Here is a 23,726-nt window from a genome sequence, read left to right on the forward strand (position 1 = left end):
GCATTGTGTAGTGGCTGCTGATAGGCTTGTGTTGGTGGGAAGGGGACTTCCAAACCAATTGCAGAGAGAACTGTGGGGTTGAATGGGACTGTGGCTGACACTGACTGTGTTCCCTCCACAGATCTCTCCAGATCAGCAACACAGTGGTTTCCCCTCATGCCTGAGTGTGGCAAAGTCAGAATTGCTTGGGAGTTTCCATGGCAACCTGACAGCAATCAGCCATTGTGACTCAAGTGTAATTTTAACAAGACTTTGTCCCCTACTTTATCCTTGTCAACAACTTTATTACTGTGGATAACATAATCCTCTAAGAAACAAGGAGAGATTTAGTTCTGCATACTGTTTTCCTTCTAAAAAGATTGAAACTTTGCAAAACTGAAGAGAAAGCAAAGCTTTAGTGTCAAAGGCTTAGAACAGAAGGTGCAGCCAGAAGAATTTAAATGGTATATTGTGAAAGGAGGTCAAAGATGTGACTGGTGTGCCAGGATGGAATGTGGCTCTGCATCTGGGCCTTTCTTGCCCATGATCATAATTTTATGGGAAGAGCGAGGTTAGAAGGGATTTCAGTTCTCTAGTTTAATCTCCTGCTCTAGAATGTCAGACCAGGTTGCTCAGGGCTTTATCCAGTAAGATCCTGAAAGCCCCCAAGAATGTAGATTGCACAGCTTCTCTGGGCAACCTGCTGCACTGCTTGACTGCCCTCACAGTGAAGGTGCTGTTCCATATATGTGGTCTGAAACTCTCCTCTCATATTGTGCCATTGTAAATAAGTTGTATGATGGGACTAAGAGTTTGAAGTATCCAAATATTGCTTCTGATAAGGATTTGTAACATGGTTGAAGGTCAAATCACCAAGCCTCCCTAATCTCCGTGTCACTGTGTCTCTTCTTCGCACGTATGTGAGACGAGTAATAAAATCTGTGTCCCTCATTGCCTGTTAGTTTTGTGTTTGTTAGGCTGCATTGCTGTAAATCACCTCAGTATTAACTACCTTTCACTAATGATGTTTTTTGTCATGGTTTTTGCAGGTTACATATCACAGGTACTAAAGAACTACACTGACCATGCCTGTGACGGAGAATATGTCTCCCTGAGATGTCCTCACAGAACCACCATCAGCATCCAGTCTTCTTTTTATGGCCGAATTGTACCAAGCCATCAGATGTGTCCTTCTCGCTATCCCCACTCCTATGCAACTTTAATTAAAGAAGATGTTGCCTGTTCAGTTGGCACTTCTCTTCAGGTATTGCATGTTAAAATTCATCTGTTCATTTCGGACTTCATCTTTCCTTGGCCAAGCAGCAGCTCTCTGTGCTGGTGCTGCACTGACCTGTATTAAGCAGGGCTACCCAGCACGGGAGCTCTGACATCTCACACAGCTTAGTGGATAATTCATCTTTGTAGTTTAGACAGGACTGAATTAGATTTTCTGATGAATTTCTTAGTTTTCCTGCATATCTACTCAGTAACAGTTCAGGAATGTGGTTGAAAAAGCATTACACTGCAAGACTACGTTATGTTTTACTGAGTTTAAAGATTATTATTTTTATAGTTTTCCTTTCCAATGATTAGCTTTTTCAACACATTCAGAAACTGCTGTGGCATTCTTTTTGCTTCAGATCCTATTTCAAGAGGCTTTTACTTTGGTAACTTGAAACCCAGAGAGAATCCTTGGCTCTACTTCATGTGACTCACTTGGCTTTTAGGCCACTGTAAGTGATCATACATCACTTAAGCTGGTAACGTCCTCTAGTAGTTAAGCAGCTCTGACCATTTGTGTAGGGAATGTTTTCTCCATGTATCCTCCCAAGAGCACGTGTGACGTCAGGAAATCAAAGGATTATTTGGAAGGTGCCAGTGTTACTCAGCTGTCAGTAGGAACAACTAAAATTAGAAACATGAGTTGGCTGATGTTGTTGAAATGAATGGGGTCTGCTCATGGGTGTTGAAGTAAGCACAAGCCTTTCCAAGTGCAGGATTTGGGACTGTGAAAATTTTTGGGCAAAGATCTCAAGCATTCAGTGTGTTTATGGCTATGAATCAATAATAACTCATAATAAAAATTTATAGTAGACTAGATTAATGAACCTACAGGGCTAGTGAATAATTTCTTTTGTAATCTGGCTAAAGGCCAGACTTTCCCACATCACTTCTCACTCCTGCATCCAGGGTTTTGAAGAGACATTTACAGCATTTTTTTAAATGTTGATGTGAGTGCTTTGGCTTCCAAATATCACTGGTAAGTTCTCAAGAATTTGCACAAGGTTGGTGTTTGGCTGTAGTGGAACCCTTAAGGTGACAGATTTGCAGTTACCTTCCTGTCACTTGCACTGCACAGCAAATGACTGAGCTGTCCTGTGGGAGAACGTGGTGCTTTATCAGTTTTCCCAGATACAGTATCGAAAGTCCATAATAAACGGACACAAGGTGGTTGTGTTCTTTGGGGTGGGAGAACATGGACTGAAAATTTTGGCAGAGGCTAGCCTTGCCTTCTTTCTTTTATTGATTTACTGAAAAATTTACTTGCAACATTTAGTTTACCAGGGTGATTGATGGGTTTGAGCATTGCCTCAACCCTTGTGGGAGAGCGGCCTACTTAAGGCATCTGGAAGAACTTGAGAACAGGGAAGATATTTCCCTAGGCTTTCCATGCCATGGTTTTGTGTGCAGGAGGGATTTAAAAGAAATCCTTACCTGCCTGGCTTGGCTCTTTATGTCCTTAGAGCTGTTACCCATTAGCTTTACCTCCAATACTTATGCTGCTTGCAGTTTCCACTCCTTATTTATCTGAGTGAGAATTATGTTCCCTGTAGGTAGCCTTGCAGCAGATCCCTTGTACAGTATATTTGTTACATGATTGAGACTAAACACTGTTATTAACCGATTTTTGGTGATGCAGATGTGCTGAAAAAGTAGCTAATATTCTCTGTTCTGCCACAAATGTCTTGGAGGACCTTGGGTGAGTTGCTGAGTCTCTTTGGAGTGCTTTTTTGGTGGCCCCAGCTGTGGCTTTGATCCCTCAATGTGCTGTGCTTGCACAGGGTAGGGTGAGTCCAAATGCCAGAGACGAATCTCATCTTCTTTCTCAGTTTGGGGGGGGGTGGGGCCTCTCTGGAGGGTAAGCCAGGAACTCCACAAGCTGAATGGCAAACTGCCTGCAGCTTGCTGGTAGGAAATGCATGTGTGTAGGAAAATTGGAAAGCTGTAGACAAGGAAATTGTGTGTATTTTTGTGGTTTTGCAACTCATATATGGCTGCTATAGGCAGAATCAATTGTGTGTGTATTCTGTTAGTCAGTAATTGAAAAAGTCAGCCAAACTAAACCTTTCAAAACTAAGTATATAAAATCACTGTGTTTAATCAAACCCATGACAGTATAAATTTGCTGCTTCTCTGGGGAGTGACCTGGAGGGAGCGTAAGCGGCATTTATTTATACTGTTCCCTGCAAACACTAGCTGTGAGTAACAGTAAATTCTCGTTTAGAAGCTCTTTCCACTGTAAATGTCCAGTTCAGATATTATTTCTATGTTGAAAGGGAAAAGAAAGAGTTGATTACTCTGAGACAACCACTACTAATCCAGTTTTATGTGATTGGCTGCCAGGATTCCTTACTTTAGTCACTTGTTTTTGTTTGAAATGAAATACAGACCACCTGGGAGAGCCTGTCCAGGATGTTAAGGCAGTGACCCCAAACTACACATTTCTCTTACTCTAACACCGTAATGTCAGATTCAGTGGGAGATTTCCAAATGCACAAAGAATTTGGACATTGACAGAATCATCACAGACCCATAGAATGGTTTTGGTTGGAAGGGACCTTAAAGATCACCTTATTTCAACCCCCCTGCCATAAGCAGAGACATCTTCCACTAGACCAGGTTGCTCAAAGCCCCATCCAACCTGGACTTGAACACTCCCAGGGATGGGGCATCCACAGCTTCTCTGGGAAACCTGTGCCAATGCCTCACTGCCCCTGAGTAATGAATTCATTCCTAATATGTAATCCAAACCTGCCCTCTTTCAATTTAAAGCCCTTCCCCCTTGTCCTATCTCTTCATGACCTTGTAGTCCCTCTCCAGCTCTGTTGTAGTCCTTTTAAGTAGTGAAAGGGGCTCTAAGGTCTCTCTGGAGCCTTCTCTCCGTACAGCTGAACAGCCCCAACTCTCTCAGCCTGTCTTCACAGCAAAGGTTCTCCAGCCCTCTGAGCATCTTCGTGGCCTCCTCTGGACTTGCTCCAACAGGCCCATGACACTTCTGTGCTAAAGGCTCCATTGCTGGATCCAGCACTCCAGGTGGTGTCTCACGAGAGTAGAGAGGGAGAATGACCTCCCTTGATTAGGATTTCAGACCGGGATTTCACCTTTTATGTGGTTGGTCTCTTATTAATTTTTGGATCAAGTCACATGAATATGGAGGGATCAGAACAACAAAGTAATGTTGTGTTGAAAGCCAGACATTACTTGCTTTTTAAATGTCTCTCCCCCTGCTCCACTCAGTTTAACAGGGGAGCTCAGAGTTAGCACCAGGAGCTAAGTGTGACAGGTAAGTGACAGGAAGGAAAGAGTGTATTGTGCTGTATTCGTGAAGCACCTTTGAGATATTTTGAAGATGGAAGTATAGAAAATTCGCATTCATCCTTTAACAACAGAAGCTAATTTTTGGGGCACTAGTGCTGATAATTAACAGTGTGGTCTGGTATTGGCTCTTCTGTACTTTTCTTGGGGAGCCCTGCAGAGGATATTCCTGACTGTGGAGTAATAGAAAGAAATGTCCTTGTCCCAGCCAGGAAAGCTGGACTGGGGACAGGGAAGAGGAATATCTGGAGCTTTGGCATCTCTGGTAAGAGGAACTCATGCAATGCAAACTGTCCTGCCTTGGCTGTGTTAACATGGTTCTGTGTATGTGTTTGGTGTCTTTGTGATGACCTGTAATACTCACAAACCTTTACTCCTTTGGAGCATTTGTGCAGGTGCTGTTGGCCTGAGTATGCAAACTAAAAATTTTGAGAGCCTGAAGATTTTTGGAAGGTCTGTGCATTGTGCTTTCACCATTGAGTTTTTCTCATGTCACCCAGATAGGGTTGGTCAAATCCAGCTTTAATCCACCCAATGTCTGATTTTTTAGTGTGAGAGTATGGAGAAAAGCTAAATTACATTGCTGCAAAGCAGAGGATGACACAGGAACATCTGGAGACACCTTTTACTCTGAGGAGATCTGTTGGGAATCATCGTCATCTGCTTTAGCCTCTCCCTTAAGCCATGGTTCTCTCACCTGTCACTCTGCTGCACACATTTGCACTTCCCCACTGTATGGACATTCCTGAGATCTTCCCCCTTGGGAAATAATGAATCTGATTAACCAGACATAGAGCAGTGTATGTTTATTTGGATGAACACATAAATGTTGGCACAGAGGACTAAGGAGAAATAGAAGTGTTAAGTTTTCTGCATTGCTTGGTGGTGTCTCGTGATAAGTGAATCCATCCCATTAGAAGCCTAATCACTCCCAACTAAGCTCACAGTACCTGACTGTGCCTGCAAAAATACATAGAGCCACACTGATATTGGAAGGAAGATGCTCAGCTGAAGATGAAGAAGTTTGGAGTTGCTTGCTTATAAAGCTTTCTGCAGCTGCTCATGTATAGACTCATAGAATGGTTTTGGTTGGAAAGGATCTTAAAGACCACCTTGTTTCAACGCCCCTGCCATGGGCAAAGACACTTTCCACTAGACCAGGTTGCTCAGAGCCCCATCCAACCTGGTCTTGAACTACTCCCAGGAATGGGGCATCCACAGCTTCTCTGGGCAACCTATGGCCAGTGCCTCACCACCCTCACAGTAAAGAATTTCTTTCTAATATCTAATCTAAACTTGCCCCTTTTCAGCTTTAGGTCATTTCCCCTTGAAAAACATCCCTTTCCAGCCCTCTTGTAAGCCCTCTTGATGCACTGGAAGGCTGAATTCTGGATCAGTATTCCTGATGCCACTTGTTTTCAGCAATAAACCACTCAAGGTCTGTATGGAAGAATGTCTAATGGTTTGCCTAAAATTGTTGCTTATTACTAGATTACCTGCAATATTCTCATTCTGGTAAATTGACAGAAAATAAAACCACAGCTTATTTGGAAGGAAAACAGAAAGATCTGGAGAGGCGCTTAATCTGTTGTGTTTCTGCTCCCCAGAAATTTGTCAAAGATGTTGTAGGCTAACTTCTCTTCATACAGGTACTGAAAATTGCACTTCCAAGGGCGATGTTTTACTGAGTGACTTGTTTCCCCAAGAGGGGTTGTGCTTGGAAAGTGCTCTGGAGCTGAGTCCTGCCTCTCCTCTCCTCTCCTCCCAAATTAGTAATTTGGGGAGGGAGTGTGGACATGGCCTGTGCCCTGGGTCTCTTTCAGCACTCTCCAGGACAACCAGTCCTTGGTGACAAGAATCACTAGTGCTGCTGATGTGGTATTTCCTTTTGTCCTTCAGGCAAGATACAGGGCATCTTTGCTGCCACCATCTCCCGCTGTCACTCCAGCGGCCCTACAAAAGGGAGCAGATTCCTTGCGTGCTATCCACAGGATTCCCTGAGCCTTTTTTCCTCCTTTTTCATTTTCACCTACCAGGAAGGTTTCTGTGACAGACAGTGGAGGGGAGCTGACCTATTCACTGATGGAAAGATGAGATAAACTTTCCAGGAGCTGCTTGACTCTCAAAGCATGGACCAGCTGTTGATTACAGAAAGAGAGGGCTGGAAGATGTGTTTGGATGTTACTGTTTCCAAAGAGGTTTCTATTTTCTCCAATTATTATGGAGTAAAATACAAAGTAGAAGGAAACAAACCAAACTTCTCTAGCTTTCTTGGCAGGCAAAGGACAATGGCTCCCAATGTGCCCAGTCACAGGATATTGCATGGTCCCACTGATGTCAGAGCTGTAAGTGGCCTCAATAGAAATAAGAAAGTACCATTTCTCATGGCTCTGAATGTCTGTAAAATAACGATGGTCAGGGGAAAAGAGGGAGGAGATTGATAGAAAGGAATAATAATGGTCATCAGTACCACTAGGAGAAGAACCCACTGTTTGTCATTTGGCATATTAGATCTCCACAGCTTAAAGACTGTTTGAACAAAGAAATGTCACTGAATCAAAGAGCAGTTTGGGCAACTCTTTGTCAGACTGTAATAATTACTTTGTAGGAGGATGGTGAACAGTGACCTCAGGGTCCAGAAGAGGTTACTGCAGTGCTGAAGTTGCTCTTAAAAATCACAGAACCAGTGTAGCTTCTTTTATGAATTTTGCCCAGGCTGAAAAAGAATTCTCTGGCAAGCAGCTCCCCCAGCTAATTATTTGTAAGTAGAACTGTTGGATGCAGAGGTCATAGATAATCTCTAAATTGTCCTGTCTTTGAAATCTTTGGCTTGACTGAAATAGCTTGTCAGAGCAGTGTGAGTATGTCCTGCAGAAGGAGAGGCACTGGAGGCAGAGGTGACCAGTGTAGCCTGTCTCCCTGATGAGGCGGGACTGCTCCCTGGGGTGTAAGCCTCCTAATGCTTTGTTTACTCTAAATTTAAACTTTCCAAGTCATGGGGCTTCCATCATTGCCACTAAGACCCTGCTTGACAGTGTAATGGTTTGCTCTCAATGATTTTTTTCCACTGTGTGTTTTAAGCTTTCCCTTTCTTTAATCCCATGACTTTTGGTTATGCATCCTTTTGTATTTCTTCAGTTTAGACCTCCTCTCCCTTTGAAGTTGACCCTGCATAGAGATTAAGTTTCCTACTGTTAGGAAATGTAGGTAATGTTAATTAGGTAATATTTGTAATGCAACTTGTATCAGGTCCTTCTGTTTCGTGCACAGGTTTTTGCTCTTTGGCTGTCTCTGGGCTCTTTCAAAGGCCCTGCCAGAGGAGCTCTGGTGAACCTGCTGTTATGTATTAACATCCCAGCCCATGGCTGCCTGTCCTACTGCCCTGCTGGTGCTTACTACTCCCATAGCAGATGCTGGTGAGAGGGAATGGGTGCCCAGTTTTCAGCTCTTTATTTCACAGTCTGGTGTGTTAAATGTGAGTCACCAAATATGTGAGCATAGTTTCCTCCTGCTGACACTGCTGAGAGCATTGCAAGGTCCATGGGAGAGTGATAAGAGATAGTAGAGTACTAAAACGTGCCACAGGTCAACGATCAGGATTCAGGGCCTTTGATCTGTTCTTCAAGTGATGCACAGATGGAATGCAGGTAGTTTGGGCAAAGTTGAACTACTTTCTAGTGGAGCAGGCTGGGAAGATTGCCTGATGAAGCCCTAGGCAGATAACCTGTACCTCATCAACATGGATTTCACTTCCTCATGTGGTCTGTCCTTCCTTGTTGCTGATTCTTGGAAAATCTTGTTCCATGGACTTCAATAATTTGTGTGAATGAATAAAGATGAATACTCAATCTTCAGATAATTGTAAACAGGACCTGTAAGTAAGTCTGCAACTTGAAAGCACTAAGCTTATAGTGTGTTTTAAAGTATTACCAATGTTTAGGGGTATATAAAAGAGTACAAAAATTCAAATGAAAGGTGAAGCCATTATGAATGCATGGTGCTGTAAGAGAGAATTCATGCTGCCTTGATTGTTGTATTTATTTCCCATTGCAAAACCCATGGAGGTGCACCAGTATGTATTGGTGTAACTCCACCATAATGGCCATGCCTCGATTGAATTTGGCCAAAAAATGCTCAAAATTACTGGTATCTTCTTGCATAAAGTTCTTAGTACAAATCTCTGCCCATCTTCATTTGATTGCACACAGCTCTGATCCATTCATGCAGTTTGTTCTCCGAGTTACTCTCAGCTAGACACAACTTGGGCAATTATTTAGTAGGGTTCGTCTGTGTAATTTCATGCATGACTGACATGCCCTGCAGTCATCCTTACGCTCCTTTGATGATGGAGGCTGTACAGAGAGCAGCCTTGTGGCAAAATCCTAGTTCCCATTGAGTTTCACTATTGGCTTCTGTGGGCCCAAAGTTTCACCCTAAGTGTATTAAATCTATGAACTGCTATGAGGGACCAAGAACTGAGATAAGTTTAATTGCCTTGGGTGTTAAGCTCAGTTGTGGTTTATTTTAAGCATGCAGGGGAAGTGCTTCTTGAAGAGTGATTTGAAGAGACAGACTAAAAACGAGCACACCCCTGGGAATGGCTGAGGACCCATCCAGTTCCAGATTTAAATGGTTGTTATCTAATGAGCACAAGCAATTACTTGGCTAATGACCTCAACAAAATGAGCACAAGAAATGTGTTTCATCTGCAGTGGCCACTAGGAAGACATAGTTTTGAGCTTGAGGCTGCCCTTGCTTTAAGACCTGGGTCACTGCAGTGAGATTAATCCAGGGCATAAATCACAGGGGTTAGATTAGTGTTTGTTTTACTTGAATTCACATTTCTTCTTCTCTTATCTCCTCTAAATCTTGCAGCTTCTTAGCTCAGTCATGAACCAGGGAATGGAATGGGTTTAAACAGCTACAGCTTCCCTCCTGAGCACTGGCTGTCAGCCCTCAGGCCTGATTTACCACTGGAACGCAATTATAAATTGGCACAATGCAATTAATGTGTCTTCCCTCCCCTTTCATGCCAGACAGGAATTCCTCCTTCACCTTCTTTAGTTGGAGTGATTTTTTTATAATATAATCTAAACCAATGTGACTTTATTTGGCATTAGTCATGGGTCTGCCAGATTTGGTGACATAAGGAGCTGATGGTACATCCCAGTTAGAGAGGGTTTTGTGTCTACTGCTATTCCTGTGCAAGTTCAGGTTGTTTGTGGGCCTCTTTTTATTTGATTTTCTGGTTTTGTTTTCCTGCCTTTACAGCTGACAGTGATAGCCAGAACAACAAGGCAAACGTAGAATGAATTCCCTACATTTTTCCAGCCATTAAGCAAAAACCATGTAAACCCAAGATATCCCCTCACTACCAAGTGAACTCACAGCCTTCCTGGTGTCAGTCTAGCTGATCATCTGCAGATACTTCAGAAACAACATCTGACATCTGCCAGAGCTCTGACGCTGTCTAGAAGTATGATTTCTGAGAATAAGACCAGAAAGCCAAGGTCTTGGCTTGTAAGGAATCCTGTAAACACCAGAGTCACTGGACCTGCAGGGAACCCTACCTGTGGAGGATCATCTGGTCAGGCATGTTCTGCATAGCTGTTGTGTTTCAGAGCATTTAAGAAGGTGCTGGTATATAGCACATACTGATGAAAGCAGTGGGGAAGAACATTTCTGTGCATGGAAAGACAGGTGAAAATTACATGTGCAAGTTTTTAAGTTAACATTAGGGCCAGTATAACAAATTTGTACTTTATTTTTAACATCCATTGCTAATTTTCTTTGCTTTCTTCCTGATGTATTTTACTGAGGATTGCACACATTTTTTGATTTTACTCTTTATGGATATATTTCATTATGCCTAAGACTTATACAGTTTGTAGGAAATTAGAAATCTTAATGATTTTTTAATATTTTCAGGGAAATTGTTGCTCTTTAGGGGAGGCATAATAGAATTATGTGAATGAAAAGGAAATATTGGTTTCTTTACCCCCGTGAAACTTCTTGGAGTCATGGCAATTATCAAATTAAGTTGAAACTGTAGCTAAACACTAAAGCAAATTAGTGAAAGGCATATTCAGTCCCAAGAGCACTTCACTTTTTTCTGTGGTCTCACAATGGCTTAGATGACTTTTGCTCATTAATTTAATTACAAACTTCTTCCTAGGGCTTTTTGTTACTTTGTATGCCATAGGAAGTAAACTCAGGAGGTTTTGCTTATGTGGAATACATGGAGTAAGCAAGAGCTTCCAAAAGTTAGAGCAGAGCCAAGATGAAGTGGCAGTACCTGTAAACTGCCCATGTTCATTTACTCTGAGGCCGGTGAGTTGTTGCCTTCACTCCTGGTGATGAGCCTAAGGACAGATGAACAAGTGCTGCTCAGGTATCTCAGCTGAGGTTTTCAAAGAGGTTTTCTTGCTGGCCTAACTCAGTCTTTGCTGAAACTCAGGATTGTTTTCCCAGCGATTTCAATAGCACCTATTACACAGTGCTAAAGGCTCTCAAAAAGCCCATCCATCTGCCATGAACATGGACTAAAAACCCGAGTCTGCTGCCTTTGAGAGGAGACAGCTTTCCTTGTGGGAAAGTAAATACTTGGGCTGCTGCCTCTTTTCCTCTGTTCCATATTCTTAGTTCTAGTTCGGTGTAAACACAGCCGTGGCTGTCCAGTACCAGAAAACCCCTTCATGTCCACAATGATTTGAGAGGATTTCTCTCCATATGTGTAACATTCCAGAGTTGTTTCAGTTGTTCTTTGCCTTTTGAGACGAAAAGAGTTATCTGTGCTGGATCCTTGCTTAAATTCCTTTGCAACTCATTGGATTTTGCATTAAATTAAATTTCACATGCTGAGTGAGCAGCCAACCCTTATGAACCTGGAGGAAAGAATATGCTGTTTCTATTCATTTTAACGTGACGGTCAAGCTGGGGCTAACGCTGCCAAGCACCTCCTTCAGTGTTCACCTTTCAGCCTTTCCGTCCTAAAGCCTCTATTTTTAAATGAGATGCCTGCATTTTATTACTGCAGTAAGTGGAAAACAACAGCATATGTTCTCTGCCCTCTAGAAAAGGCTTGGATTGTTTTGGTTTGAACTTTAAAATAAAGGTCATTCTTGAAGCAGGCACGAATTCTTGCATGTGTCAGCCCAAAAGGTGAAAGCTTTAGGAAGTTATGAGCAACTGCAAATGAGGCAGTTTCAAATTGCACTTGAAACTGGAACAGCTGTTGTTCAGAGCGTGACATTCAGAGTTATAATGCTAAAGATTCTATATATTCAGGGAGAAGTCAAAAATAGTAGTCAGTAGTCACTGAAGCGGAGAGAAAATTGATTTGCATGGCACATGATAGAGCCTTTATGTTAATGGCACAGGGAGGAGACTGTGGGAAAGCCCAAATATCAAGGTGGGTGTAAGAAAAGTGAACAGGGAGAAGACAAAAGAGACCAGGGGAGTCTAGGGGAATTTCTGAAGAAGGATTTTCCAGTGCCTCCTTGCAAGTGAAAATTAATTGTTTTGGGACTGGAATTCACAGCTCTGTATTGCAGGGACTTAACAAGGCTGGTGGATTACCTCGCTCTGTGGTCTCAAAATGCTCTGACAGGTTCATATGTGTCAGGCAAACATTATGGTAATTTTAGCACTTTAGGGGCTCTACAGGAGTACATAAATACCACCTAAGCCATCCAGCTGAATTTAAAACTTAATTACTACCCCACTTAATAATATTCTCTCCCACCACCACTGCCTTGGAGGATCATAGGGTTAAAAGAAATCATTAATCTTCCTTAATGAAGCTATTTTCTAGCAGGAGACAGAATGTCTTGCCCCTGTGGATTCTGAGATGGAGTTTTTGTGAGTGTTATGAATGGGGAAGTAGGGAGAGAGCGCTAGGGGAAAAGCAGTGCAGAAAAGGGGATAGGATCCAAAATGTCAGTGGTGGGAGGACCCTCTGACTCGCAGGCCCTTGATGAGTTTATCTAAAAGGAACATGATAGTCATGAAGGAAGAGGAGTGAACCCTATTAAAAACTGACTAAGTTGGCTGTACAACAATGTTCCCACCACAACTACTAATTATTGGAATACCATCAGTTTATATGTAACTGAAACAAGAGCTCTCTTGAAACTGACAGTTAAAAGCAGAGACCCAAAGTTTGCCACCACCATTCTGCTTTAGATTTCTCTGGAAATGCACAAAGTGGATCCATGTCCTCAAAGCTGCTTTTCTTGGGATTGTATTGTCTTATACATGATTAAATTGCATGCAAATGTTTCAAAATCTCTGTGACCGTCCAAGTGCACATCCCTCCTTTGCATTCATTCAGGGAAACTAAAACCTGCTCCTTAGAACAGTGCAAGGTTTAGTCTTCTCCTAGTCCATGGCTCCTGTGGTACACACTCCCTTGAGCACCATCATCTGCCTCGTGCCAGGGCTGGGTGAGGTGGCCAGGATGGCTTTGTCCTTCTCCAGCTTGTCTTTGTTTGACCATCCCTTTGATGGAGATACTGAAGTGCTTTTGTTTCTCTGTTTCTTGTGTGTGTCCCTGGCTGCAGAAGATGCTGGATGAGTGCCAGGACAGGCGGAGCTGCCAGTTCCTCGTCAATAGCCGGCTCTTCGGGACAGATCCGTGCCCTGGAACTGGCAAGTACCTCATTGTGTGGTACAAGTGCAGGCCAAGTAAGTATCTCTCTATTGAATCTGTCTACTCTGTCGAGACCAAAGCATTTTCATACTTAGTACTCACCAGAGAGGTCTTCTAGGACTTTTCATTTCTTTCCACCTTTATTTTCCGTGTAACATAACCCCCCGGTGTGGAGCATTTCCCATTTCCCCCTCACTTGCTGCCTTGCTGGGATGCTGCTGCTCCGTGTCCTTCCTCCTTGCCAGCAGCCTGAGTTGTAGATTGTTTTTGCAGGTGCCAGTGAAGGCCTTTGCCAACTCTGAGCTCATGCTGTCAGCAGTGGGTGGACTGCTCCCACTTCTCACTTCCATCTGCAACCAGTGGGGTAGTGGGGCTTGTCCCCTCTCTGCTGGTCCCTCCAGAGGCAGTGGGAGCTCCTTGCATAGGCGAAGACTTCCTTCAGACCTGGGAGCCTAAGGCAGGCACTGGTGATGGTGGTGTGACAGGAAGCTCACCTGCCCACACCATGCCATAATCCAGCTTTTAAGTGCTCCCAGACCAGACTGGGAAATGTTAACCTATGTCTTGCATGATTTTATTAGCTGTGTTTAAATTAAATGGGGCTGGCACCTGGATAGTGGGAGTGCAGTCATGAATACTGGGACTGAGTCATGTGCAGCTTTGGCTCAGGACAACCAACACCCTCTTGTCCAGCTCCTGGCCTCAGCAGGGAAGTTAGCACAGCCTAGACACCATTCTCCACCAGTGCTTTGGAAGCAGACACAATAGTTTAGAGATGGATCAGGTTTGATGGAGGACAAACTGTGCCATTTGATGTCAGCTGGAAAATGGGATCTGTTTCTATTTGAGCACAAGTCTTATGAGGAGCATCTGAGGGAGCTGGAGATGTTTAGCCTGGGGAAGAGGAAGCTCGGGGGGGAACCTTACCACCTCCACAACTACCTGAAAGGAGGTTGTAGTGAGGTGGAGCTCAATCTCTTCTTCCAAGTAACAAGCAACAGGAAAAGAAGAAATGGCCTCAAGTTGTGTGAGGGGAGGTTTAACTTGCATATGAGGAAAAAATTTTTTCACTGAATGGTGGTCAACCATTGGAACAGGATGCCCTGTTCTACCCTTCCTAGGGAAGTGGTGGAATCACTGTCCTTGAGTATGTTCAAAAGATGTGTAGATTTGATGCTTAGAGACATGGTTTAGTGGTGGAGTTGGCAGTACTGGGTTAATGGCTGGACCTTTCCAACCTTTATGATTCTGTGATTCTATGAACTAAAGTCTGGACAAGGCATTTCAGACCAGCCTAATCTCAAGCTTTTTAGATGTCATAACTAACATGGTTCCAGCACCACATCAGCAAAATTTCTGGGGAAGAAACAAGAAAGAAAAGTTTGCACAGGGAAGAAAAACAGATCTGACTTCAGAAAAGGTTTGAAACAAAAGGAAAAACATTCAGACTCTGACAGCACAGAATAAGACTTTATACCCCAGCAGGCAGAGACCTGTGCTAATGCAATGAAAGGATCTGGCAAGATCTGTGAGGAATTCAAATCAAAAGTAGGTAATGAAGCACCTGCATTTGTTGTGGGATTTTTTTGTGAGTGATTGTAATATCCCTTGTTGGGTGAGAAATGCTCCTCTACGAGACGGGCGATTAACGGGGTGTTCTGGCAAGTCCTCCTGAACCTGCAGGTTTTGCATCAAAGCTCGCTTGAAAAATCTGTACTGAACTTATGAAGGTATTTCAGGACCCATCTGTGCATAAATATTTATGGCTTGGAATTCTTTGCTAATTACAGACATACTAGAAAAGAAGCAGTTTGTATGTGTGCGGAGTAGGTAATTTTCCTGAAAGAGAGCAGGGGAAGCTGCTTAAAAATATTTCCCCAAGACATTTTTCAGGCAGCTCCAAGTTTGCAGGGTGAAACAGGGTAACCTGACAAAAATTATTTTCTCTTAGTGACAGGGCAAACTTTTAAATCAGAACCCACTGGATTAATAACAATGTTTGAAATAAGTGAGGATTTGCTTTGCACAAAGATACCAGGACATGGTCTGCCTTTCCTTGATGATTCAAAATGTTAATTTTGAGTCTCACAAACAGAATCTAGTTCTTTTGTGAGTTCTCCCTACCTTTCTGTAGGGAGAAAGTTAATGAGGAGACCGAGGAATAATGGATCCATAGAGTGCAAAATACAGCATCATGAGAAATTTTGATGGGCTTTTTGGGTTATTGACTATTTTAGTATTGATTATGAGATTTAAATGAATATATGCTTAAGAGTTGATCCCCAAAACTGTGGTCCTATGAAGTGCTGACCTGCTCCATAAAGTCTGAGCACACACAGTTGTAACCAAAGAGCACCAGAGTCCTTGTTGAGAACTCACTGCTTGGCACAGGTTTTGATCCATAAGTTTGTCAAAAGACAAATGCAGCTCTTAGAGTTCTGTTTCTGAATTTGTCTTTCTTAATAACAGACCTGACAGAAGTACTTTAATAGGAAGCTATTTAAGGGCTAAATTGTCCTCTTGGGATATCCATTTCTTTCTGTTGCTTATTGAGGAAGCCTGTTGTGACCTCGCTACTGAAGTAGGTGTTTTGGTTAAGCATCTGTCTAGGTAGAATGAATGTGAATTTTCTTGCACACAGGTATTAGAGATGCTTTGGGAAGTAGCCTGCAGAGTTTGGACAGGACACTTTTAACATAAAATAAGGATGCCCAGGCCCTCCCACTGCCAGTTATGCTGGAGCCTCAAAAGGCCTCTGAAAAGATCTAGTTATCTAAAAAGAAAGACTTCCTTGAAAGAAAGCAAAAGTGAAGTTAGTGGCATTTACTTGTACCTTTGCTGAAGAATAACGAGATGGTGCAGTCATCCCCTCCAGCCACTGTCACTGCAGTTATGTCTCTCTGACATTACATTGCATTTGAAATCTAGTGGTTTCAATGCTCACTGGCTGTGTGGGGTTCATGCACAAGGCAAGGTGCTATTTTGGTTTCTCATGGGCAGAATTTCAAGGAGATGGAGGACAGTAAATCATGCTGAAACTGAAAGACCCAGATTTTTCAAATGGTGGGGCTCTGGGGAGCAGGGCAATGGGGGATCTCTACTGCACTAACCCCTCTGAGATTGCTTTTGCTGGAAGCAGGGAAAACTCATGTGGAGGTGTTGTGGTTCACCTCCTCTAGAAATTACAGCAATAGTTCAGAGAAGTGCATGCTTAACTAGAAACAGTGAGAAATTCAATACCTTTTGTGGTTTTTTTGGAAGTCTTATGCTAATCATGGTCCCCTCTGATCCAATAGATGGGTCTAGGATCTAATGGACACTCATCTTGTATGTACAGATATGGGCATGGATCTGCTTTTAAAAGTCAGGAGTTTGGCACTTCTGAGTATTCTCTGTGCCTGTAAATAAATAAATACACTATGTCTGTGTGTACTTCTAATTTTAAGGTATAGTATGTTTAAAGAGATCAGAAACTATCCATAAAATGCTCTATTCTGTATCAATTTGAGGCAAGTGATATTTATTTATAGCTTCTTTGTGATCTGAGGGCCAAGGTCCATTGAAAGTGTGTAGAGGCTTAGATTTTATTTTTAGTTGACATGGTGGTTTTGGCCAAAGGTTGGACTTGATGATCTTGGACTTTTCCAACCTTAATGATTCTACAATTTGTTTTATTTTATTTTTCTATAGCATATGTGCCTTAGTTTCTAATATATACCAACTTTTGGGAATATACTCAAGGGCACAGCACAGGTCTCAGCAGAGCACAGCTATGGCTTGTGGTTCTAAACTTGGAGGTGCCTCTGCAAACCATCCTGCTGTCTACAAACTGAGCAGTGAGCCCACAGGAGGATCCCCCCAGGTCAAGGTGAGGATGTGTTGCTGTAGCACTCAAACCTGAAGTTGTTCTCTGCTGGTGTAGATGTATTCTACACTACATTTAGCACTGGCAGGAGTGGTTTCCAGTGGGAAGTCTGGATATGGTCACCCTGTTCTAGATGCTAAAAAAATTGGTGAGAGTGGTGATGGGCTGTCCCATGCCACTGGGCCTCAGTGTCAGGGAACAGGCACATTTAATTTATCAGGGCCAGTGTAGCCTGAGATTCTCACCCAAAGCACACTGAAGCCTAGGATCAAGCCCTGAACACACACAGGATTTCAGTCTCTAGGGTATCTCTCAGGATCATTAAAAAATTGCACATAAATCCAATTTTTTCTCAGGTAACATGCTGATTTGATTTAGACCCATTAAGTGTAATTACTGGGTAGGCTACAGGACCAGATAATTAGAGGGAATTGACATACTATTTAATTGGTCTAACATGAATTCCCTCAACTGAAATCTGGATTCACCAATATTATTCAAACAATTCAGTGTTTGTTCATCCCCCTCACTTCAGAGGCAGAGAACTGTGTAAGATCATGTGTTATTGTAAGCTAGGAAATATTTGCTCTGTGTGCCAGACTTTCTGGAGGGGCTGTGTGATCTAATCCTGGCTGGGAACAGGATCTGTGGGGCTGCCTAAGTCGTGCTGAAGAAATAACTTCACCTCTCTGCATCCCAGCAATACCATTGCAGCTGATTTTACTGGGGCTGGTTGCTGCTCTGGGCTATTGTACCAGCAGGGATCCCTCTGCCCCTGCACAGCTGCTCCTTACTTGTAATGGCTTTTTGGTTCTTTAGTTATTTTTTTTGGCTTTGCTGTTTCAGAAGTGCCAATGCTCCTGAACAAAATGGGGCCATAAGTGCTTGTCCTTCTCTGCAAAGGGAATATTTGGGATGAGATATGTTGCCTGTGTGGCCATTTGCTGGCAGTGCTGTTGAGAGGAGAAGGCTCTTACTGTATTTATGTGACTTGCTCCATGAATCTCCCACACAGTGACCTTCTCTTGTCTCCTCCTTTGCCATTGCCATGCTGTCCTGCTGTCCTGGATGCACTGTCCCCTTCTCAGCTCTGAAGAACCTAAGTTGTAGCTTCCCATAATGAAATTTTCCCTTTTTTTCTGTTGGGCAGTTACTCCTTTAGCTTATGACTTCAAGGACTCTGGGAGGGATAATCTCCATCCAATGTTTTTTTTAAATTATTATTATTTTTATTTAATTTTAAAATGCTGTGTGAAATAGTTGGATGTGATAATTGGAAGATGGTGGGCATGAAGCCTGCCTGTGTTAACCATCCCAGTGATGTAAAAAAGCGTAAATTCAAACTTTGCTGTTCTCTCTTCTATTCACAAATGTAAACCTGAAGGCTTTGAAGTTTCAGAAAACCTGGATTGTGACCTGGGCTCCAAATGCATCTCAAATCCTTCTGTAACAATACAAAAATATATTTAGAAAAGGCACATCAAGGCTCTGAGAAATGTATCAGGGAAGGAAACGTATGGTTGTTGGCAAAGGGTGAAGTGCCAAAAGTTTGTGAGGTGATAGGAGGAGGAAAGAGGGTGAAGGAGGTCACTTTGTACTAGTTAGGAACCTGTAGCTTTGATTTATGGGAGAACTTTCAGGCTGAGAATCAACCTGGACACGTGTTTGAAGAGAACAGGCTTTCATTCTCTTTGCTACAGATCTAATTAGGATCTAAGGGACCCAGTTAATTCTCTTGAAAAGTCAAACACTTTTTTTCAAACATAAGAATGCTCATCCTAATGTCCTTGCCAGATTCTTACTCAGGTAACAGCCCTAGGCAATTTTGATTAGAAAGCAACTGAATTTAAAAGTCAATTAGGAATTAATTCCAATCAGATCACCTTCTGATGAAAATGTCATCTTCAAATGTTATGCTCTCTATCATACAGTGATAGAGCTGTCATACTGTGCCCCAGGAGTGTCTGCCATTTGGTGAAGATGTTCAATTTTTTTTGCCAGTGGTACTTCAGAGCCTGTGTGAAGGCAGAATACCATTACTGGTGCCAGAGTTTTTCCATCTATCAAAGAACTGTGAGGAGTCATACTCTGTGTTCTGATTCCGTGTCTCTTAGTGAATTGCTCAGATCTGCTCGTCAGATTTCAGTTGAATTGAACGAAAAGTATGAAAAGGCTGTTTTGAAAGGACCACATAGGCTTGCAGGGAATGCCTCTTGCTCACATTTTAATTTCCCTACAACCCATTCCTTCAGTATTGAATCTTGTGTGAGCTTTGCTGTTGAGTTTGATGGGCTGAGGATTGTATCTTTTCTGTTAAATTTACTAAACATGGCATGAAAATCCTCATGTCATCACACATCCTCAGGGCTTTCATTCCCTAGACAGAATTTGCAAAGCACTGTTAGCCAGAGCAGAGGGCTATAGAAAGAACAGAGGTTTTGTAGAAATTTCAGACAAGAGCAAAGAGGGACCTAAATATATTCCTGGTTCCTTTAACTGGTGATTGATTTTAGTGCTAGGATAGACTGGTAATTCAGTAGTCATCAACCCTTTCAGGAAAGCATTCATCTCCCTTGTCAGACAGGTTTATTGGTGGCAAGAGAAGTTCACTGTATTGTTTGCTGCATTGCTTTTTGGTGGGCCAGGCTTTCCAAGGCAGCATGATGGAATCAGGGATGTTTAATGGGCACATCCTTCTGGTCCGGCCACCGAGGCAACAGAACAAGCCTTTTGCCTCCTGCATTCATCAGCTCACTCTTGCTTATCTGTATTATTTCAAAACTGTTAAGGTGGTGCAGGGAGTAGAAATTTATAAGGGCAATAAAACCTCGGGCAGCAACTGTTGTGGTGATGAAAAGGTGTAAATAAAGGAATGTTATAAATTACAGAGGACAGATCCATCAGCCCACAATCGGGGTCAGAGAAGCATTAATGCAAATGATTAATATTGTTTTAAGCTGTTGATGCACAGAGGTTTTCAGGAACTCTCAAATAGGCCTGTCTCTGTAGCACGCTAATCACTTGACTGTCAGGAGCAGGATTAAGAGGAACATGTGATTCTATTGTAGGCAAATGCAAAGATTATTGTCTGTTTAATTATACATATGATTATAATATTAATATATTAACTAGTGCAGCACATAAAATATTATTATAGCATAATAATGTAATTATATTATACTATTATTATTATCATCATTATTTCCTGTCCCCACGGAGAAGGAAACTGCTACTGACCTGGGAGAGTTAAAAAAAAAAAAAAAAAATTAAAAAAATTCCATTTTTTCTTTCAAACCTAATCAGTCAGCTCTGCTTGACATAACAAGGAGCCAGTGAAGACCATGATGCTTCCTACTATGAAGGTGTAAGGATTCCCTTTGCTGGGTCACGTGTCCAGTATCCAGATGTGAACCACTGAAAAAGACAAATTCTGAAATCGGCCTAAATTACATAAATTCTAGAGCTGTGACTTTTACAGATCCCTTTGTCCAGTGGCACTTAAGTTTTCTGTGGGGTCCTGGAAAAAAAAAACAAGGATAAAAATATCTTTTTTTTTAAGACATGAATTTTTAGAAAATGACAAGGAAGGGCTAGACTACAGTCTTCCAGTGCTGGGGTAGGTGAGTCAATAGCTTTGCCAGAAGGAGCTGGGAGCCTTTACCCTCATGTACTTCAGGAGATCTAGCCCATCCTTAGGCACTCTGGGCACCTGGGACACCTTTCTGTGCTGATGATGGAGGCTGTGTGGTAGCTGGTGCTTTGATTGTTAGAAATTACCTTGGCTGCTGGTGATCTGCAACTTTTCTCTTCAGAAGAGCAGGAGGTGTCCTTGGAGCAATTAATCAGAACACAAGGAAACCAAGCTTTTAAAAATGAAACCCATACCTAAATCTCAACACATTCCTATGTGGCAGAGGTTTGCAAGCTCTGAACAATAGATTTCAAATTTTTCTGGTGTACTGGTGGAGAACTGTGACAGGAAAAGCATATCCCAGAAACAATATGCTTATAAACCAGACTGAGATAAGGTTGACTTTGGTGAAAGGTTGGATCTGTTATATTGACTCCACAGTTTAAACCATGAGTGTAGGACTCACAGAACAGAGAAGTAAACTTATGCAGGGCTTCTGCAGGGGATCCTGTAGATGGACTTATTCAAGACAGAAATTACAGATCAATTGAAATAAATGTCTTCTAGAAAAAAAAAGAGAGAGGAGTGAATCTTCTCTGGGATGGAGGCATGGAAAAAATATCTTTCCAATACTGTGCATTTCTGCAATATTTTTTCAATATCAATCCTGCATTTGGTTTTCAAATTAACTACACATTTTTTAAAACAGGTATCTCCTGATATTTCAAGCTCTTCATCATACTAATTGTGCGTCAAGCTTTTCTCACTTACGCAGTTATTTTTCTGACTATTTAAAAGACACTGGAGATGTCACCTAATTGTGTCTCTGTGGGCTGGGACTTCTAAAGCATCTGTGATGAATTTTGGGCATTTGCTTACTGTATTTCTCCCAGCTACATTTTTTTCTTCTCAGGCAAAACCATTGAGGGAATACTGTGTGTTTAATTATTTAGGACTGTAGTGAACTAGCTTTTAATTTACTAGGCCTCATGTTCACATATTGTGTGTTCTAGCAACCCAATGGATTATATGTAAAAATATCAATCAGGTATTCTTTAATGTTCCTGTGCCAGAATTATTATCACCATTGTTTTAACATTTAGAGAAGACTGTTTTAATGATACAAGTCTGAATTTTCCCTTTCAGCTAGTTTAATAATAACTTTAAGCAGCATTACTCCTAATTTACACCATCACTGGAAGAGCAGAACAAAAGTGCTGTGAACAGTGGTACTAATTAAGTCTTTTTGCTTATATATTTAAGTAACTTCTAGTGCATCCGTCCCATCTTTTCATTGCAGTAACAAAAGTTGTGGGCTTCCTATGTTGCCTCCTATGGTGCACCTATTCCAGATTCATATCCATGCTAATTGACCAGTTAGTACATCCAGGCAGGTTAACTGGTGGGACAGTGCAATAATTACAACCAGCTTTGGCATTGATTTGGCTCTCTTCTGATATTGGCTACCAGTTCTCAAAAAATGACTACATTTGTCATCTCAATGTTTCTGCTAAATTTCACTGAACTTTAGCCAGCAGGTTCTCAGGAAGCAGGACTAATAAATGGTGAGGCAGAGGCTCAGGCAGCAGAACAACAGTAAGTCAGAGCTGCTTCAGAAAATCAGCCCAATTTCATTAATAGAAAAAGTAGGATCAGAATTAAATTTGTCTTGGGCTCCCAGGTGTTATGTTTAACTCGTCTCACAGTCTAGTACACATATTTTGATATTGTTCCCTTTTTCCTCCTTAGATAACCACGCACCTCTGTCCGACAGGAAAGTGCAACTAGGTGCATCTGAACTCTACTTTGGAAATGAAATGTAGCAGTTAATTTGCAACACTGCCAGCCTTTTCACAGGAGAATATAAAAGGACAACTACTTCAGACTAATGAAAGTGACAGTGGGGAGAGGCGCCTTTTAAACACTGCAAATTGGATGGGTGCATCAGGAGTGTAATTTTAAAGGAATCTGACAAGGTCGTTGGCAAAGAACAATCTTCTTACTTGTCAAAAGGGTTTCAGACCTCCAAAACTTGGCACTCTTGAGTTTTCAGGGTACTTCTGAAGTTGGCAAGCTGCCTATTTGATATAACTCTGGACTGTCATCTGAGTTGTATCTTTCAGAGTTTCAGATTTGCTCCTGCAGAAGTGAGCGGTGCACGCCATCGAGGGCAGCAAACCTCAGTTTAAAAGTTAAATTAGAGCATCTTCACAAAACGTTTCTGAAGGGAAAATTGAATTGAAATAATGTTAAAAGATATTTCCATACAAATGTATGAATTTATAACACACTCACTTTTTTATGCTCCAAATTAAAGGGATGATCTTTTTTACATCCCCTTGAAATGAGGGAATGACAAGGTAGCCCACAGTTAAATGCTTGTGGGGGAGTGAAAGGAAGGGCTGTACTCAAGGACTCAGGAGAACTTTTCTGTCCTGGAAAGGTTTCCTCCACCCAATCCTGCCTAAGGGAATGCTGACTGGACTGATATGGATTTATTCAAATCCTCATATGGAAGAAAGGTTCTCATTAGTAGCAGGTTCACATGGAGAAGAAGGAAGCTCTGGAACTCAGGATGGGAGATGTCTGTTGTAAGTGAAATTGGACAAAACCCCAAAAAGCGAGGAGCCATAGCAATGTAATAGTAGGCATTTGCCACTGGGGAAAATTTCTGACCTATGTTGACTTGTCCACTGATAGGACAAGGGGCAATGGCTTTAAACTGAAAGAGGGTAGAAGAAATTCCTTACAGTGAGGGTTGTGAGGTCCTAGAACAGACTGGCCAATGAAGTTGTAGATGTCCCATCTCTAGAAGTGTTCAAGGCCAGGTTGGACAGGGCTTTGAGCAACCTGGTCTAGTGGAAGGTGTCCCTGACCATGGCAGGGGGTTTGGACTGAGATCGTCTTTGAGGTCCCTTCCAACCCAAAACATTTTAGGATTCTATAAATCTATGATTTATATTTGGGGACTTGGAGGCCAGAATCCGATTATATCTTCTGAAGTG

The 23,726-nt window shown here is 42.1% G+C and overlaps 1 protein-coding gene across 1 annotated transcript in view; it reads left to right on the forward strand.

Annotated features, from left to right (window-relative positions):
* The window catches only part of EVA1A (eva-1 homolog A, regulator of programmed cell death), a 162,716-nt gene that overhangs the window by 7,191 nt on the left and 131,799 nt on the right, over positions 1-23,726 (forward strand). The window contains exons 2-3 of the mRNA XM_032684384.1: positions 1,029-1,243; positions 13,137-13,260. Coding sequence (XP_032540275.1) covers positions 1,029-1,243; positions 13,137-13,260 — 339 coding nt within the window. The remainder of the gene's footprint in view (positions 1-1,028; positions 1,244-13,136; positions 13,261-23,726) is intronic.

This window comes from Chiroxiphia lanceolata, chromosome 3 (assembly GCF_009829145.1).
Source record: "Chiroxiphia lanceolata isolate bChiLan1 chromosome 3, bChiLan1.pri, whole genome shotgun sequence".
Taxonomy (NCBI): Eukaryota; Metazoa; Chordata; class Aves; order Passeriformes; family Pipridae; genus Chiroxiphia; species Chiroxiphia lanceolata.